Consider the following 17843-nt stretch of genomic DNA (forward strand, 5'->3'; position numbering starts at 1 on the left):
ATTACATTTGCGATTATTTTGCGATATTAGACAAGATTTTCTAACTGCAAAGGGTGTGATTTGACTGCTCGCAATCTAGTCATGTGATTGCGAGCGAAGCACTCAGGGAGGGAAGTCAAGGCTACACTTTAGCCTGTTGAACGATGGCCTTACATCAGGTTCACACTGGACACCAAAGCAGTTTCCTTTTGGTATCCAAAGTTAATGGATCATGTAAGCTTTATTGTTATTATTTAGTTATTTAGGTTAAATTCAGATGGAGCCTAAAAAGTGCAGCCCCCATAATTACATATCAAGTTTGTGTGATTGATTACTCATTCAATACTTGCGTATCAATACTCTTTGTGTTAAATTGTCATGTTGAAAGCTAAGAAGACAGCAACTCAAAGAATTTATTAAGTTTACAACTTGAATTGACGTAGATGAATAAGCTGTCTTTCCTGTTATACGTCATGGGTCAGTTTCCTTTATCTTAACATAAGATGAGCCCATAAGAAAGATCTGATAATGCTTATTATAACACAGATGTACTTATTGCTTGTATTTGTAAAAACATGAGTAGAGGACTTTAAAAAATTTATTATTACATTATTTTCCAAAATGGTTCAGCTGTGTTCCTGCTATACGTTTTGATCTCTACATCGCAGAGGCCAGTCCAGAGTGGCTTTCTCTCAAAGGTCAGCTCCATCACACTGATACTCCCCGGATCCTGCCAAGTTGGGGCTACCACATGGTCTGCATGGTCTATTGTTCTGCACCAAAGGTTTCTATAGTAAGGCCCTGTCAGATCAGGATCCAAGGACCGGATCTGGGTTGCTGGATGCAACCCACCCACAAACTCCGAACTGAATTCCTTAAATTGGCTCCTTGCTTTGTGGGGCCATTTCCTTATCTCAAAGGTTATTTAGTCTGTTGCAAGACTTCAGCCCCCCAAATCTATACAGCTCCATCCTTCTTTCCTTGGTGCAGCCATTCAGGGAACGTTCAGAGGGTTCAGGTAGATGCTGATAGTGCCATGTCATCATGGTTGTAGTGTCTCGTGAGACCTCTGGAGCTGTCTACATCTGGAGGCGCAACTGAATGGTGTTTATTCCTGCTGTGTCCACTCACTTCCCCGTGCACGTCTGTGCGTCTCCTTCCTGTTTCTCTTCTACATTCATTCCGAATCACCCCGATAATACTCATCTCCTGTCATACTGATACAATATGCATATAATCATCCAAAAAATCACATGAAGAAGAGGGGAACCTCTGGCTGTTACTGTAATGTTGTATGAAGTATATAATCCATGTCATGCTGGTAGCTGCTTGTTGGTTATGCCCTTTTTCCTCATAATACTGCTCAATTTATGAATGTACATTTAAAAAAATGTACATTTAAAATCTGCTTACTTAGCACCTCTCAGATTGAGATTAGTGTTGAAAAGAAAGTTTTAAGGCAATTTTGTATGTTATTATATTTTTGGAGCAATTTTCCTGTAGCATATAGCTCTACAACTGCAAGGTTTTGGGCTAATGTCATTGATTTGATCCGGAACCCGAATAACAGAGGTTCTCCTGCAGAGGGCAGACTTTAGTGACTGAAACGTGGTGTTTTTCCTCAATGCTCTTCCCAGGGGACGCCAACCTGATACCAGAAATGTAATCTAATTCAGTAGTTATAAACGGATTATAAAATATAGTATTTTCTGTGCTGTCAAACAACTCAAATTTAATATACTGGTCTTCTGTCCGCGATATTAATACCAGGCAACTTTGACTCTAACTGGGTAATTCATGTAAGGCTTTGCAGAATAAAAATAAAATACAAACGCAACAAGGTGTAAATCTCTTTTATTCTGGCCACTGGACCAAAATGATCCAGTCTAGGAAAAGTCAGTGATCACAGCGCCAGTTCTCTTTTGAGTGACTTTAACCGCGGATGCATGAGGTTTGGCGTGGGGGGCGGCAGGGTTGGGATCAGGGTGTCAGTTTCATGTATGGAAGCGCGTAGACGCGTGTGAGCCATCGTCTTGCCCTGTCCCGTGTGGGCCGTCCCAGCATGAATCGAACCGATGCAATAAAGAGACGGCGGCAGCTGTGCGCGCAGAGCAGTGGAGCGCACAAAGGCTTGGTGAGCGCACGGCCACGCCAGGCCCACGCAGAGCATCCCAGAGGTTATCCAGCCTACCGGCGGAGGGGTCGGCATCAACATGGCACCGCTGTAGCCGGCTCACCTCCTCATCCACAGCAGACGCGCACGCTCCGAACTTCCAGTGGATAGTTTTTCTTTAAAAATCAGATATTGTTGGTGAGTTTTCCCGCTGCTTTACAGAATAAAAGATCAGGATCATAATCTCGTATGATGGAAATTTTCACTCACACTGTGGGGCTTCGCTTTGCTTTACATTTTTAAATGCACTTGCACTGATACTGAGAGAAATATGTTACTTGATTTATCAACAGGTTTGTATATTTTTTTTATGAAGTTAGTGTTCTCTTCGCCGTGTACATGGAAGCCAAAGAATGCTTAATCGGATTAATGTTAGATATTTCCATGAGCCTCCCTCTGCATCAGCCCCGGGGAAAATGACTGTTTAAGCTAAATGATGCACTGCAGCGAATTGGTTGTATTAAATAAGTACAACATATTTAACACAATAACTTGAAATAACTTGCATGTTCTGCAGGCAGCAACTTTAATAACCTACTCCAATTAAACATTTGTATACAAAGTCAGAATTTTAATTTGAATGAATTCTGTCTTTCATTTAAAATTATTTCTGACCTATTTGCTTCATATTTGATTTAGTGTTTCATGAAAGTGCCACGTGACTTGGACAGTACACTTAGACCATTAGCAATATGATGTCAACCTCACCCCATTTTTTCTGCTGCCTTCCAATACTGATAGAAGATAAAGGAGCAATTTGGGGCCCTGCAGATAGTGTAGTCTGATTGGGTTTACATATAGGTGAGAAGTGGCGTCTAAGTGGTCGTGGCAGGACTGTGAGAGGTGCTGATCCTGGCAGCAGTGCCCATCAAAGTGCACATCAAAGGGCCACAGGTGAGGAGAGGAGAACCTTTGGAAGGTGATAGGTTAAAAAAGATGGCTCTCAAGACTTTTGTAGACTCATTATGCTCAGTCAGGTTTTGGGTTGTTTCTTTCCTTCTAATGTGTGAAACTTTTAAACAGTATATCTTATTCCATTTTAGCATTAGCAGAACCGGACTTGTGTTTGCAACCTGTTTAGCAATGAAGACCGCATTGTGGAGTTAGACTAGTATTCACACCTTACGTACAGTAATGTAACTGCAAATTAAGATTAACTACTGCAGTAGTTGCACTAGAAATGCTGCCAAAGCATCTCCAGCTGGGTGACAGAGGCCCAGCAGTGATCCTCGTCAGAACAACGATTCATTATTGTCTATTGTTATCGAAGCTTATTTAAGAGCTCAGGTATTTCATTAGTCTCAGTGTGTTCATGAACACCCTCGGGCATGTTTCACTCACACACACACACACACACACACACACACACACACATACACTAACAGGCACACACACACAAACGCGCCTGCAAAAACACACGCGCAAGATTGAATTGACACATTTTCCACGCACCCATGTGTCCTCGTTCAGGTTTGAAGACCACCTGCAGAGTTTAATCTAGACTTACATCAGAGGTAATAGTAAAAACAACTTTAGCTCCCAGCTCTGCAGAGGAGTGCTTCATAAACAATGGTTTAATGTCCAAAGACATTATTTGTAATTGTTTCTGAAAAGAAATCAAGAAAAAATTGCCATATCTGGTCACATACATACCCCTGATTGAGGTGTCGTTAGAGTTTGGGGAGAAACCCAGTTCTGAATAATGTAAATATTAAATATATATATGGAACTTTACTGTACAATTTTCATAGTCGTACAGTACTTCTGATAGAGTTTAACATTAAAAACCCCTCGGAAAAAAAGGAAAATTACAGTATATTTTCTCAGCATATCTCTATGGTTGCATTCAAAATTAAGGGAATTTGAAATCAAAGATCATTTGATAGGTCATTTTATTCAGAGTTTTTCTGAATGGAATCATAAACACAAACTTTACATCACTTTACTGCATGGTTTATATCCTGACAGTGCTTGTTTTCCAACTTGTATGGATGTGCTACATCATTATTTTATTCTCTGATTTCTTTATGAGTCCAGACCACAAAGGTTTGACACTGCTCATATTCCACTCACATTCATTTACCAAAGTTATATTTGACTACATAACATGAAGATGGGAAAATGTTATTTCAGTTTTGGAGCTATCTTGATGTTTGAAGTGATAAACATTCAGTCACTGGGGTCATTTTATGTTTGTCTTCAGCAGAAGTTCGTTGGAAATTGTGGAGAAACGATGGGCAGCAAGACTCTCCCAGCCCCTGTACCCCTTCACCCACCTCTCCAGCTATCTAACTACTCTCTCCTGCAGAGCTCCACAGGACTGCAGCTGCCAGCTGATCACTTCCACAGCATCTACAGCTTTAGTGCACTGCATGCCATCCACTTCCACCAGTGGACTCTTGGTTATCCACCGTTGTCTCTCCCCCGCTGCTCCATCTCTAAGCTGCCAGGGCAGTTCTCCTCAATGGCCACCATTCCCATATTCCCACACCTCCTGCAGTCCAAGCAGTCGGAGTCTGCCACACTGCTGCCGAGGTCCAAGACCAAACCCCGCTTTGACTTTGCCAACTTAGCAGCAGCAGCCACCCAGGAGGATCACTTGAAAGCAGAGGATCTAAGCACAACAGGTGCTACTGCTGCTGCTTCACAGGCATCAAGTCACCATCCAATGTCCACCAGCCTGGGATGTCTCCTAGATATGACCAAGCTCTCTTCACCAGAGCGCAAGTCTAGTCGAGGTCGACTGCCCTCCAAGACAAAAAAGGAGTTTGTCTGCAAGTTCTGTGGTCGCCATTTTACCAAATCCTACAACCTTTTGATCCACGAGCGAACGCACACAGATGAGAGGCCATATACGTGTGATATCTGTCACAAGGCCTTCAGACGCCAGGACCACCTCCGGGATCACAGGTGCGAATAACAAACCCACTTGAAAAAAACCCTAATATTTCGTGGTTGCTATCATGTCTTTCAGCAATTTCACGTCGTCAAAAGATTTATTTTAACTGTGGTAGCTTCTGTTTTAGAACAATCAATAATGAATAATAATTACTATTATTAACTGTATTTCTTGAGCATTGCTCTAAACATTGTGAGCTGCACCTCCCCTTTATTGCTAATTTCATCACCATAAGCATATCCTGATCATACAATTACATTTTCAAATCCACCTTTGATAATTCAGCCCCCTTTTAACGTAAACGATGAAAAGATGTTTTGTCATAGAGCTTTCATCCATCATTCTTCTAGCCACTTCACTCTTTGCAGGGTGACTAGAACGTCAATCGACCCCCCCCTCCCTCCCAGGAAGTCAGTTCATGCAACACCCAGATCTCAATAAATGGCTGAAGAGGCAGAAATCTGCTCAAAAAATGATCGATGGCCCCTTTTACATAACAACCTCATGCTGGATCGTTTTTCAAATTTCTTTTTCAAAAGCAACACCTTTAAATCCTGCCGTTCCCTTGCCAGGCCGAGAAGAGGTGGTGTGTTTCGTGTCGCGTACACAACACACACGTTTGTTTATAAGTCTAAACTATTAAATATTTTAAAAAACCGCTTGGCTTTAAACTAGGCTATCACTGTCCAGTATTCAATCTTAATTTAAATATTGATTTTAAAACACATTTTCCAAACGCGTCCAGGCAGAACAACCACACGAGTGGTGCGCATAGTCTTTCATGGGTCACCAAATGTTACTATTGCAGGAACTTTTATAATTCCAGATCTTTTAGTGCAATTTTCCTGTGTTTCTTCTGCAGGTACATTCATTCTAAAGAGAAACCGTTCAAGTGTCAGGAGTGTGGCAAAGGCTTCTGTCAGTCCAGGACTCTTGCTGTCCATAAGACGTTACACATGCAGGTGAAGGAACTGAAGCCCTCCAAAGTCAAGTGATGCATTTTGGTAAAAAGGACGTCATGAGTTGGCCACACTGTAAAAACACCCTCGTCAGCTGGGCTCCAGTGTAACTGGAGACTAGGGATACTGCTCACGGATGAAGTATTTCTGCAAGACGCCAAAGATTTGCAGTAAACTTTAGTGGATAAGTGTAGTGGTTATAGCCTATCTGATCCTGCCATGTGTGTGTGTGTGGAGTGTACGTATAAATGTAGACAAATGTATACAAGGGTAATGAGGACCAAAGCCATGTTAACATTGACACACTGACATTCTTCCATTTTAATTACATTTCAAAATGCTTGTACAGATTCTTGATATATAATGTATTTTTGCACTTTAACCTGATAATTATTTACATTTACCACTGGATATTTTCTAAACAAATACTTTGAATAAAACTAGATTACTGTAGCGTTTTTATGTGGCGTGTGTTAAAGTTGCTGGTGTTTAAAACAGGGATTTCTGTCATTCGTGGTAATGTGAATAGCTTCTACCGCCATTTATGAAGCATGTTAAATATAGTTAAAAAATCTTTAATTTTTTTTCAAATGCAACTATTTCAAAAGCAATTATTGAGCACAGACCAATCAAGCACCTGGAGACAGAACTGAATTTTCTACCTGCAATGGATGTTGTTGTACTTAAAAGTTAAATAGTGGTATAGTATATATTATGTGGACTAGGCAGCAGTAATTAAAAGGTTACAGAACATAGTGGGATGCTTTTGATAAAGGCCCCGTAGCTTTTGGTCTTTGGAAGATCAAAATATCTCTAGAATCTGGACCACCTCCAAAATTGAACGGGCTGCTCATTGGCCCATTATAAACATTTCCTGATAATCTTCCTTGAAAAAGTCCTTTCGTATATATTTTTTTTCTTAATTTGCCACCAAACAGTCGAGACGGGTCACCTCTGAAGATTATGCCATATACCTCGAGAGCTACAGGTATTGTGATCAGGGACGCAGGAAGGAACGGAATTGGGGTCTGGTCTGTCCTGTTCAAGTTCAAAAGGGGGACTTGGTGGTGTAGAGATGATGAAGGCTAAACATCACAAAAGAGAGAGAAGGACTTGTACTGATTGGTGAGGCTGAGAGAGAGATGGGAAGGACATGCTGGTTAGAGGGATTAAGGCCAGAGATGCAAATGCATTGACATGTGATGGGAGGATGCAAACAGTACTTTGAAGAGTTGAGTAGCTTGAAAATTAAGAGGAAACAAACAGGGGATGTGACTGTGATGGACCAGGAAGCAGCAAAGATTCAATAAAGGAGGTCATTGAAGAAGGTCTGGGTGTGAAGGCAGTTGGTTGTAATGAAATCCCTGTGGGGGTGTGGAAGTATCATGGAAACATGTCTGCAGAGTTTTTGACCAGGTTGTTCAATACGATGCAACAGTGTGAGAGAAAGCCTGGAGAATGCAGGAGAAGTTTGTCAATCTTTAAGAGGGAAGACATGCAGATGTGTTGCAATTCCAAGGAAATATTCTGGTGAGCCACACAATGGAGTTGCAGGAAAGAGTAATAGAGGCAAGACTAACAGCAGAAGTGAGCATTTGTGAGCAGCAGTATGGGTTTGTACCAAGGAAAAGCACGATAGATACTGTATTTGAACGGAGGTCGTTGATAGAGAACTGAGAAGGTCAGAGGGAGCTGCATTGCATTTTGGTCAGTTTTGAGAACACAGACAATGGGGTCCTGGGGCAGGAATGTGGTACAGGGATGGGAAACTTTGCTGGGGGGGTGAGTGTTCAAGGTTGATCAGGAATCAGCTCTGAATTCCTTCTTGCTGCTCTGCTGATTGACAGGCAGATAGATAAGGTCAGACAGGGATCTCCAGGAACTATGTTTGCAAATGATACTGTGATATGTGGAGGGGGCAGGGAACCTTACAGTTGGAGAAATGCCCTGGAGGGGGGCAGAGATATAAAGGCAGTGTAAGCTGATCCATAGAGGGCGCTAGGCCACTTCCCTCTCCCCATATTACAGGAGCCATACTTTACATTGTTAAAATGTAACATAATGAATCAAATCCAGACCCATAAATGCAATCAAAGTAAGAAAAAACAACAAAACAGAGCCATATTAAGGCACCTGCTGAGAAAGAGCAGAATCAACAGTCTAAAACACATATTTCACTTTAAAGTGCACGTTGAGATGATTCATGAATAAATGGCTTCTAAAAGTCAGAGCGTGTGGGACTACCTACTGTTGTTAAATCTTGTAATTTTGACGGATTAGAAAGTTCAGTCAGTAGTTGTTTGGGTGGGAGGGGTGCTTTATATTGTAGGCCCCTTTTCTGTAGCCTGGCCTTGTAGATCTTGGATCCTAGACACCTTTTTCAACACCTTTAAAAAGGTCTGTGGTGATCCTTCTTGAAGGTTATGCAGGTATTGTCCTTCCATTCCTCCCAAGGTGGATGTGATGGTCACCCCCAGAAACTCGTAGCTGCCTACAGGCTTTACTTCTGTGTTGGTGAGAGTCAAGGATGGGATGCCCTCATATTTACTGTGAAACTGCACTTCCGTCGATCTACCAATATTGAAGCCCAGGTTGTTTGCACGGCACCAATCTACTACAAATAAGATATAATTTCTGTACACTGACTAATCATTTCTGGTAATTAAACACACTACGGTGGTGTCATCAGCTAATTTAAACAATGAATGTTTTTTAAAAAAACTTAGTAAGTGGAAGGAGGATAAAATGTGTGTGTGTGTGAAGCAGGCGACGTGAGTGGAGTGGTGACATTACAAGGTCAACAGTCGCAGTCAGTGTCAGCGTGATGTGTGATTTATAAAAAAGAAGCAAGAATGAAGGTAAAGGTAGCACTGCATGGATACAAGGCAGCAGCAGTATCAAGAGCCAGAGGGGACAAAGATGAAGATTCCGATGTTCTCTTTGGAGTAACAAGGACAGATGAGATCAAGGATCCAGGGTCCATCAGAGGGAGAGCACATGTTAGCAGTGCATGTTAGCATGTTAGTTTGTTCTGACTGCGTTTTCCATCCTTTCCTGTGTATTTCTGCCTGCATCTCTGCTCAGACTGTGCACGCGAGTGAGCAGAGGCATGGTCGTGATTAAAGACAGATTAGGGACAGTGAATGTGTTGGCAGAAGAGTGCTGAGAATGGAGCTACCAGGCAGGAGGTCTAGAGGAAGACCTCTAACCATATATATGGATGCAATTATAGAGGACATGAAGACAGGTGGGACTATGGGGGGGGGGGGTGACAGAAAAACCTGGGAGAAGCAGAATGTATTTTTAGAATTGTTTAAATTAACAGACGTTATTGAAAGTATGGGACAAGAGTCACCAAAGTATTGTGTAATATGTTGTTTATTTAATTTACCGTATTTTCACGACCATAAGCCGCACTGTATTAAAAGACGCAGTCTCAGTTATGGGTGCTATTTCTGTATTTAAAACATACACAAGGCGCACCGTATTCTTAGGCGCATGCTGAAACATACAGTAAAAAACGGAAGTAAAACAGTGAGTTTCGACACATTTATTGAACAAAATATTCATTCTTCCACTACAAAACCATCAAAGTTTTCATCTTCAGTATCTGAATTAAACAGCTGCACTATTTCAATGTCCAACATCCCAAATTCCTCTTCTTAATCATCTGAATCGGACTCACCGACCGGTTCCGGTTCAGCGTTGATTTTATTAAAGCTCTTCCAATACATGAAGACGGTATCATAGCCCATGCGTCTACAATCCACCTGCATATGGTGGCATAACTTGCCCGCCGCTGCCTCATAGTCTTTGTGAAGGAGTGTTCGCCTTCCGTCATCCAGCGCTCTGTCCGTTTCCATGGCAGCCAAGAACCACGGTGAACGATGACTTCTCGTGCCCCGTTGTGCGTATCACCACAGTGCTGGTCCCTTTTTCTCCACTTTGTGGGTCAAAGGGATGTTAAAAGTCAGAGGAATCTCATCCATGTTGGTGATGTGGCTGGGCACGGTTATCTTGTCGCGGCAGTAGGTGAGGAAGATGGCCACCCTCTCCTGGTAATCCGCTGCGCAACAGTTGTCCTTGCGTGTATGGAGAGATGCCGCCTCCTCATAACGCGAAAACACTAAGATTGCTCGATTGCCATTTTCAGCCGCATATTCGATGTCCTGCAGTTTAAAGTAAGCCTCATTCATACCCGTCTCGCTTGACCCGCGCCATTTTAGGGGATCCTTACGAGTAGGTGTGCCGCTTATCGATTGGTGGAGCGTTTACCGTAGTGCACCCACCAAAGGCGCACAGCAGATTTTGGAACTCAGTCCACACACAAGGCACACCATATTATAAGGCGCACCGTTGATTTTTGAGAAAATCTCAGTGTTTTAGGTGCGCCTTATAGTGGTGAAAATACGGTATTTCAATTTAAAAGTATACAAGCATCAAATGTACATCAGCGCTTGGCTGTTCAAGTGAAGGTCCAACAGCAGTGACAGCCAATATACAGTGGCTTGACCTCAGGGGTGACCTCATTACTACTCATTAGTGGGAGCACTGACTGAGGTCTGATAGCTATAGAAAATCTTATGTGGTTTCCATAAGTTTGCCGTTTTCTTTTTTACTCTCTAAACATGCACATAATATCAATTACACACTGATATTACTCAAGATATTATCAAAGGGTGGGCATTTAATTCGCTCATTTGCTTTGGTTCATTACAATTTCGGATTTTTACTCAGTCCACCAATAAAGCTCACAAGCACTGAGATGTGATTCACAAAAAGGGTTATTAGACGCTTTACAGCTTCAGGAATGAAGGAAAGATGACCCACAGCCAAAGGTAAGCAATCAAATTCTTGCTAAACCACTAGATTGGGGGGGGGGCAGTTCAGGAACAGGTAGGGTCGGCAAAGGGAAAACAGTCCAAAGGATAATGCTGGGATGTCTAGCATCAAGCCCAAAACCATCTGGCAGAAAGAGTTTACAAGGCAGTGTTGTTGTCGGTTGTTACAATTGGTTCTCATTGTCACAGTGAAAGTGTGTCAACCTTGATGTTTGGGATGACAGATAATGGAAAATGATGAGGGACATATTCCCATAGACAAGCTCGACTGGTGTTACTGGTTCCACGTGTGTTTATATTACCTGGCTGAAAAACACCTTGTGTTGAGGGAGTCAACCTGATGCTTTGAACAACAGTAGGAGTGGTTCTAAACACCAACTGGTTGTTCATACAGTATGTGCAGGCAGCCAGACCAAACTACCTGCCTCGTGGAACTTGTGGAATTACACCAAGGTCTAGAATTCCCGGCTCCCAGATTGACAAGGAACTGATCACTGATCATTTTTTTGTCTCACGGCCCATGCAAGTTGGCGGCAGGGCGAGGGTAGGAGGGGCGTTTGTGAGCAATAATGTAAATACTATTTTATAAAAGGTTTTGAGCCTTTAGCAAGCAGCAAAGTATGACTACGCAAAGCTTATTGCAAAAATTATTTTATGAATGCATTTGTTTCAAAACAGTAGACCATAGACCATTTTAATATCTTGCTTCATGCTCCTGTTAGTTCTCCCTGGAGTGTCCCCCATCCCCCCCACCTGCATCTGTTTCTTGTCTATCTACTTGCAGGGCTGCTTCTCAGTTTCACTCAACTCCTGATCTGCACACCTGATGCTCATCTCCAGTCAATCAGCTCACCTGCCATAAAAGCTTGGGTCATGCTCCATCATCGCCAACTTGTTGTTCAGCCCCCTGTGGTACAGCCTGGCTCCTGAACATTCTGGATAACACCGATGCTTTTGGATTCCTGTTTCAAGCTCCAAACTCACTGTTTGTGTGTCCTGCAGATCGTCCTTCTAGACGCCTGTTCGTGCCGCCCAGCCAGCTGGACAGCAGTGCTCTGCTTCTCCCCTCCCCTCTTCTTCTACCCGTCTGTATCCATCTACAGCAGGCATGTCAAAGTTAGTCCTCGAGGGCCACAATCCTGCCGGGTTCTCAATCCCACTGAATGCATTTTCAGCCTGGTAGGACAGAAAACCTGGCAGGATCGTGGTCCTCGAGGTCTGACTTGTGTGACCTACAGGTATCGTCGCCTTCATAGCTGTGCTCTGACCTGCTGACCTCTGACCCCCTGACCCACTCAACTCTTGTTCCAGCAGTTTGTTATAATTAATGTACATTAACTCGACCTACCCTCCCCCTTCTCCTCCCTCTCCTCATTCCTGTCTCCCCAGCCGGCCATCAGCAGGAGGGTCCCCCTACATGAGCCTGGTCCTGCTCAAGGTTTCTTCCTGTTAAAGGGGAGTTTTTCCTGTCACTGTTGCTTGTTGGGGGTTAGGCCCTGGGATTCTGTAAAGCACCTAGGAACAATTTTGAACGTAACAGATGATGTATAAATAAAGATTGATTAAATAGTTGAATTGAGAGCAATGTTGCGTTCAAGTGTGTTTGGAAAAACTGAGAGCTAGATAAAGATCAAAAGTAATGTAATTTATTAATAATAAATGTTATAAAACTAATAGTTTGAACAAGTTAAGTGGACCACAGTAAAAAGCCTCAGAGGCCATTTATGGCCTGAGGACCAGACTTTGCTCATGAGCTGGAGGAATGTCTGGTGTTTTGGTGCGCCATCACTAGATGCACATTTTTATACTACCGTATTCGAGAGAGTGCTGTAAGAGATCTTCACCTCTATGTTTTGCAGTAACCAAATGATTTTGTAACATGATGCCAACCATCACCAGCTGCAATATACACATCCTGTGGGTTGACTAGCGTATCTTTAACAACAGTGCAATTTCTTTACATATCATGCATAGTTTGGTATTTTATCTATGGCTGCATATAAAAGAAATACCTCACTCGAAAAAGAAATGACGTTCTGCTGTACATCAGTGACACAAAGTTGTAGTCTAATGGATTCATTTGGCTACTACAGAACATTTCTGCTCATTTGATGTTTTTATTTTTCACTGTTCTTATCAAAAAAAGAACAGAATCGAGCATATGCATAGAACATTAACATCATATAAAGTCTTGACCTCAGTGCCACTGTACCACAGAGTAATAGCAAACATATATTACAAATGTTACTGAAAAGGCCAGTGGATTAGATTGTAATGATGTATCACTGTGCTGTGTAAGCACACATAAAAAGAGACCTTGATAACAAACTTTCCCTGCGAATTATTTGCTCTGCTGATGTTTGCTGACTCTGCCTTTCCTCCTGTGCGGCCCTCGGCTCACATTCCCATTCTGAGTTGGGCCCACTCTGTGCAGCTCAGGGCTCAGTCCTGGAGGGAGCCTGTCATCTCCTCTACAGTAGTCTGAACATTTACAGATGCCTGGGCAGGAGTCTAAAATGGCAGGCAGGGAGGTTCACAAAAATTGCTGGAAGGCATGGACTTGGCTTGAGGCTGCCTAAGACAATGTTGCAAGGTACCAGAAGGAATAAGGCAGAGTTCAGCAAGAGGAGACAGGCCACTCCAGAAAACTCCCACAGCCAAGTGTTTGCTCTGAAAACCTTAGAGACATTTGAGATAGGTTTTCACCCTGAGATGCATCACAAAGTCTTCCTTGTACATCCCCATCCTCAGCCCAGCTAGCAGTGGCTACAGGGAACTCTGTGACCTGAAGAGATGGTGGGTGGTGGACAGTGGAGGTGCAGCGCTGCGCAGGAAAAGCATCTCCACAATCCTTTGACGGCTGCCAAAGTTAACATACACCAGGGGATTCTGTATCAAAGTTTCCAATATTTGGCTCCACAAACACAATAGCCACTAGAAAAACACAAGCCCAGGAGTTCCCTGCCAGTTATTCAAATAGAAAACATTTAATTATGAACATTGGGGAAATCAAAATGCTATGCCTGAGTACTTTAGAACCAGGATCCCCCTTTGCTTGAAAGCATAGCTCAGAGATTTGCACCGACATTCAAACTCCACTCAGTTCCACCGCTGTCATCTGCTTTTCCAGGCCAAATGTCTGCTTGTATATAGTTGGGTGTTTATTATATATCCTTTATTTATTTGAGACTCTCCTACTGTATAGCTAATTGTTGTGTCATAATCATAAACACTGCCTGATGTTACAAGCGCTAATCCTAAATACTAATTATTTATTAAAATTATTCAATTTCCCCACGGGGATGAATAAAGTTCATCTTAATCTTAATCTTAATATAAGAAATACTGATAGAATACTCGGAAGAACTACAGAAGACATTTCCCACCAACCAACACTGAAAAGAGATGAAGGGAGAGAGCGATGCTGCATGCTTCTGGTTTGATGACATTCACCCCTGCCTAGAGGGAACCCTTAATCTGGGTCACCAATTGGTAATCTTCAAATGCAATGCTTCAGATTTTGAGTTATGGTTTACTTTTTAAAACCTGTCTATTTCTGCAAGAGCTAGCCTCACACTAGCTTGAGGATGTTAGCAGGTGCATCAGGAACTGTCATGTCAACAAAGAGCAGGACATCAGCAATGATGTGTTGACAGGCAGGTGAATAAGATTTCTATGTAAAACATTTTGATGTTATATTTTATTAAAATGCTTGATTACATTCTGTTTTGGTATTTTTGCATTTTCTTGTTGGTTTGTTCTCCATGTCTTGAATCTGTGCCTCTGCTTTCAAATATACCTTCTAATCATCCACCCAAAAATGTCAGGACAGCTCAATCTTTGGGTTCTAGTAGCAGATATTTTTAACAATTCAAAATATTCTCAAGCCTTCTTTTAGACAGCTTAACTTCTGTGTCGTCTTCAATCATTTGTATTATTATATATTGTATATTTCAATGGAATTGATCCTTTTTTATTCTGGTACCCCTGTGCATCGTTACCTCTGCCAGGGAGATTATGGTCTGACTGACTAGCAAAAAATTTTAAATGGATTTTCAGGACAAGATGCTCTAGATTGTTTTATAGCATTGTATTACTTTACACACACACATACACACACACACACACACACACACGTATGTATATGTGTGTGTGCGTATATATAACCAGTTATTTAAAAAGGTCCGTGTTATGATTCAATTTGATACTCCTGTCCTCAAATGTCGATTCATGATATCTTTCTGTCCACAGGTAATAAACAGTCAGTCACTCACTGCTATGACTCAGTGGATTTTGGCTTTTTCTCTTCTTGTCCCTGTTCCCAGGCAAGCAGGTCCGAGGCACCAGCTGACCCACCTGCGGCTCATTTGGGTTGATTGGATCTGCAGCTTTCAAGAGTGGCTTGTTTTCCTCAGAGAGGAGGAAAACAGGAATCATTTCCTGGGAAAAACCAAGGAAACAACAGACTCTGGTGTTGTTGGGTTTTTTTAAACTCAAATTTATGTTTATTTAATTCTACAGGCTAATGATAAATGAACATAAAAAGGCTGGTCAACATTAAATTCTATGGACCAGGAAAGGTCACCTAACACGACCCAACAGAAAAGCACTCTGGGGGGAAAAAAGCCACAAGAATACCAATCCACCAACCCACAAAAGCAGCCCCACACGTCCACCACTGTGGTCCACCATGTCTCTCCGGTGCACCTCTCCCTGACTCCTTAAGGGATCAGCTGATCACCTGGAGGAGCAGAGTGGAAAAGTCAGACAGACCTAACACCAAAATAGCAGCACCAGGGCTGTGACAGTAACCTGTTTTGATAATCAAACCTTTGAATGGTCCAGTTTGTCTGAATCAGCGTTTGGGTCCAGTTTCTGCCTTCATCTGTCGTACCACCAACACAGTGTGCTATTTTTAAATACATTTATTATAGGTTCCTACATGGTCATTTTCTAAGTTTCCTGCCTAAGTGTCATGCCTTCATTAAACTAATTTATTAGTTTAATAAGAAGCTGCAGTCATGTGTTGGGTGTTGGCGACTGTTAGGAGAAATGTTTTGTAAAAGGAAATACTTTGTAGCTACCAGCTGCCAATTTCCTAACAATGCTTAATTATCAGAGATGCTTTTTAAAAACACACTTCATTCTTCTGGCACAGTTCAGACTTACTCTCAGCTGCCAGAGTTGGTTAGTACAATATAACTTTTGTCTGTCTCGTATTTCTTCATCGTGCAGATAGAAAACAAAGATAAGAGGGAGCCAGAGGGCAGGTACAGACCGGGGAATAATGGATATACGTCAGCCCAATAGTGACAGAGGTGCGCTAATTACAACAGAGGCTGCTGTCAATCATTTCATTACAATAATGAGGGGAAACGCTTTAGTATTCAGCGCTGAAATGCACTGCATTCTTGCTAAATTAAGGACATCATATCTGAGACCTGCATCTTTCATTTTAATGAAGCTGATTACAGCAGCAGATGTGCTGTCAGAAACCGTGAAGGATTATTCTCTCTCAAGTTTGCCCCTGTGTTGCCTTCCCCCTGCAACCATGGTTCATTAAAGGTAAACAAGCGACCATAAGGGTGGGTGTCCCTCTCCAAGGGAGTCAAATCTCTCTCTGACAGTGACTGCAAAGACGAGAAGATTCATTGTTTCCCACAAGAGACTGGGTTCCAGCCTTTATGGCCCCCATTATCTCCACCTTGGCCAGTGAGTGTAAAAGAAGGAAAAACGTACAACGGGCCCTGGGGATATTGACCCACCAGTCCATTTGGGAGTGCCCTTCTCATTACCACCATTGTAATGAAGACATGCATGCAGAAGACATCTATTCCATCCTGAGAAGGCCCGGGCTCGAACGCTCTGATCTAAGCTAAGATAAGCAGGGCCGGGTCTGGTTAGTACCTGGGGAATGTTACATGAAATGCTCATTTCCACTAGCATGCCCTGATCCAAGAAGGTCTGGATTACACCCTTTATTCCTGCTATTGCTTTATTGGTCTAATCCATATTGCCTGATCATTGAAAGTTTAGAGTTAGGGTTAAGGACATGAGGTCAGATGTCACTAATCCCACAGGATTCTGGCCCATAATTCATTAAGAACTTCAGACAAATCAGAGGGTGGTCCATACAGGAGAGGAAAAGGTGCCTTCTGTCCAATAAAAGTGCTCTGGGGAGGAGAAACTCTGTGGAAGCCTGCACAACATCACCCTGAAGGCCGTAGACAGACGGCTGCAGACCGTGGCACCTTCTGATCTTTTCATTCAGCTGTTCATCAACACCAACCTTCACAGCAATGTTAATGTGAGGTAGCACAGCAGTAAATATGCACATTTGTTGTTCTTTTAGTCAATTGACTTGATCAAATAATTGTCACAGGTCAAATTGAAAAGCCGACAAATCGTACTTGACACCGGCAGTAACGCTCCATTACAGGTCTCATAGCAGACATCAAAGATGCGCAAGGAGGTGGTATCTGCGCTAGATTAAAACCTGGAAATGTCCAGCAAAATCAAAAATCATGAGAAGATTGTAGCTATTGGACAGCCTGCAACGCTTGATTGTCAGGGACATGAGAAACAAAGCATCAGGAATGCAATGAATGCTAGCACACAACGAATCCCTTGCTAAAAAACTCACCGTCCTTTCAGAAATGTGGAATGTGTGTGGAACATCTGACCCTGCCACTGACACAGGTGTGTACTCATAGCGGCGGGACCAGAGACACCCACAGCAGCGTTCACCTGTGAAGTGGGTGTACACGCGCTCTCAGTAGAGCAAACAGTCAAAATTGGAGCTCCACTATCAACCACAATGTTGTCCTGTCAACTCCACCTGGACATTAGAGGAATGAGAAAGTCAAAATTTTGCAGCTTGCAAATTAGGTTTTGGATCTGTTTCAATGCTTCTGTGGCCTCCCTAAGGTGGCTGTAATGCAGCCGCCTCGGTGGACAGCAGGTTGTGAGGTGGAGAGGGTGGAGGCAGCACT

The 17843-nt window shown here is 42.6% G+C and overlaps 1 protein-coding gene and 1 long non-coding RNA gene across 3 annotated transcripts; one reads left to right on the plus strand and one right to left on the minus strand.

Moving 5' to 3' along the window:
- Nucleotides 1–1817: 1817 nt before the first annotated feature.
- Nucleotides 1818–16171, minus strand: LOC105418875 (uncharacterized). The gene is made up of 5 exons (XR_965885.2): nt 16021–16171; nt 15682–15736; nt 15502–15592; nt 15126–15291; nt 1818–2268 (listed from the first exon to the last, which is right to left on the minus strand). It is a non-coding gene; the product is annotated as an uncharacterized lncRNA (long non-coding RNA).
- On the plus strand, nt 2156–6467 carry osr1 (odd-skipped related transcription factor 1). Of its 2 annotated transcripts, none has more exons than XM_003978587.3 (3): nt 2156–2290; nt 4359–5062; nt 5914–6467. In XM_003978587.3, the coding sequence occupies exons 2-3, from the start codon at nt 4386–4388 to the stop codon at nt 6044–6046; spliced, it is 810 nt and encodes a 269-aa protein (XP_003978636.2). In that variant the 5' UTR covers nt 2156–2290; nt 4359–4385; the 3' UTR covers nt 6047–6467. The 2 variants fall into 2 exon arrangements, with proteins under 2 accessions (XP_003978636.2, XP_029683185.1); XM_029827325.1 differs by having other exon boundaries at nt 2164–2290; nt 4356–5062.
- Nucleotides 16172–17843: the final 1672 nt, after the last annotated feature.

The sequence above is a fragment of the Takifugu rubripes genome, chromosome 2 (genome assembly GCF_901000725.2).
Source record: "Takifugu rubripes chromosome 2, fTakRub1.2, whole genome shotgun sequence".
Taxonomy (NCBI): Eukaryota; Metazoa; Chordata; class Actinopteri; order Tetraodontiformes; family Tetraodontidae; genus Takifugu; species Takifugu rubripes.

Excerpts from the sequence above, each read along its gene's own strand:
- osr1 (XM_003978587.3), top strand. The coding sequence starts at position 4,386 with ATGGGCAGCAAGACTCTCCCAGCCCCTGTACCCCTTCACCCACCTCTC. Across the intron at positions 5,063-5,913 it reads GACCACCTCCGGGATCACAG|GTACATTCATTCTAAAGAGA; the intron begins GTGCGAATAACA and ends TTTCTTCTGCAG.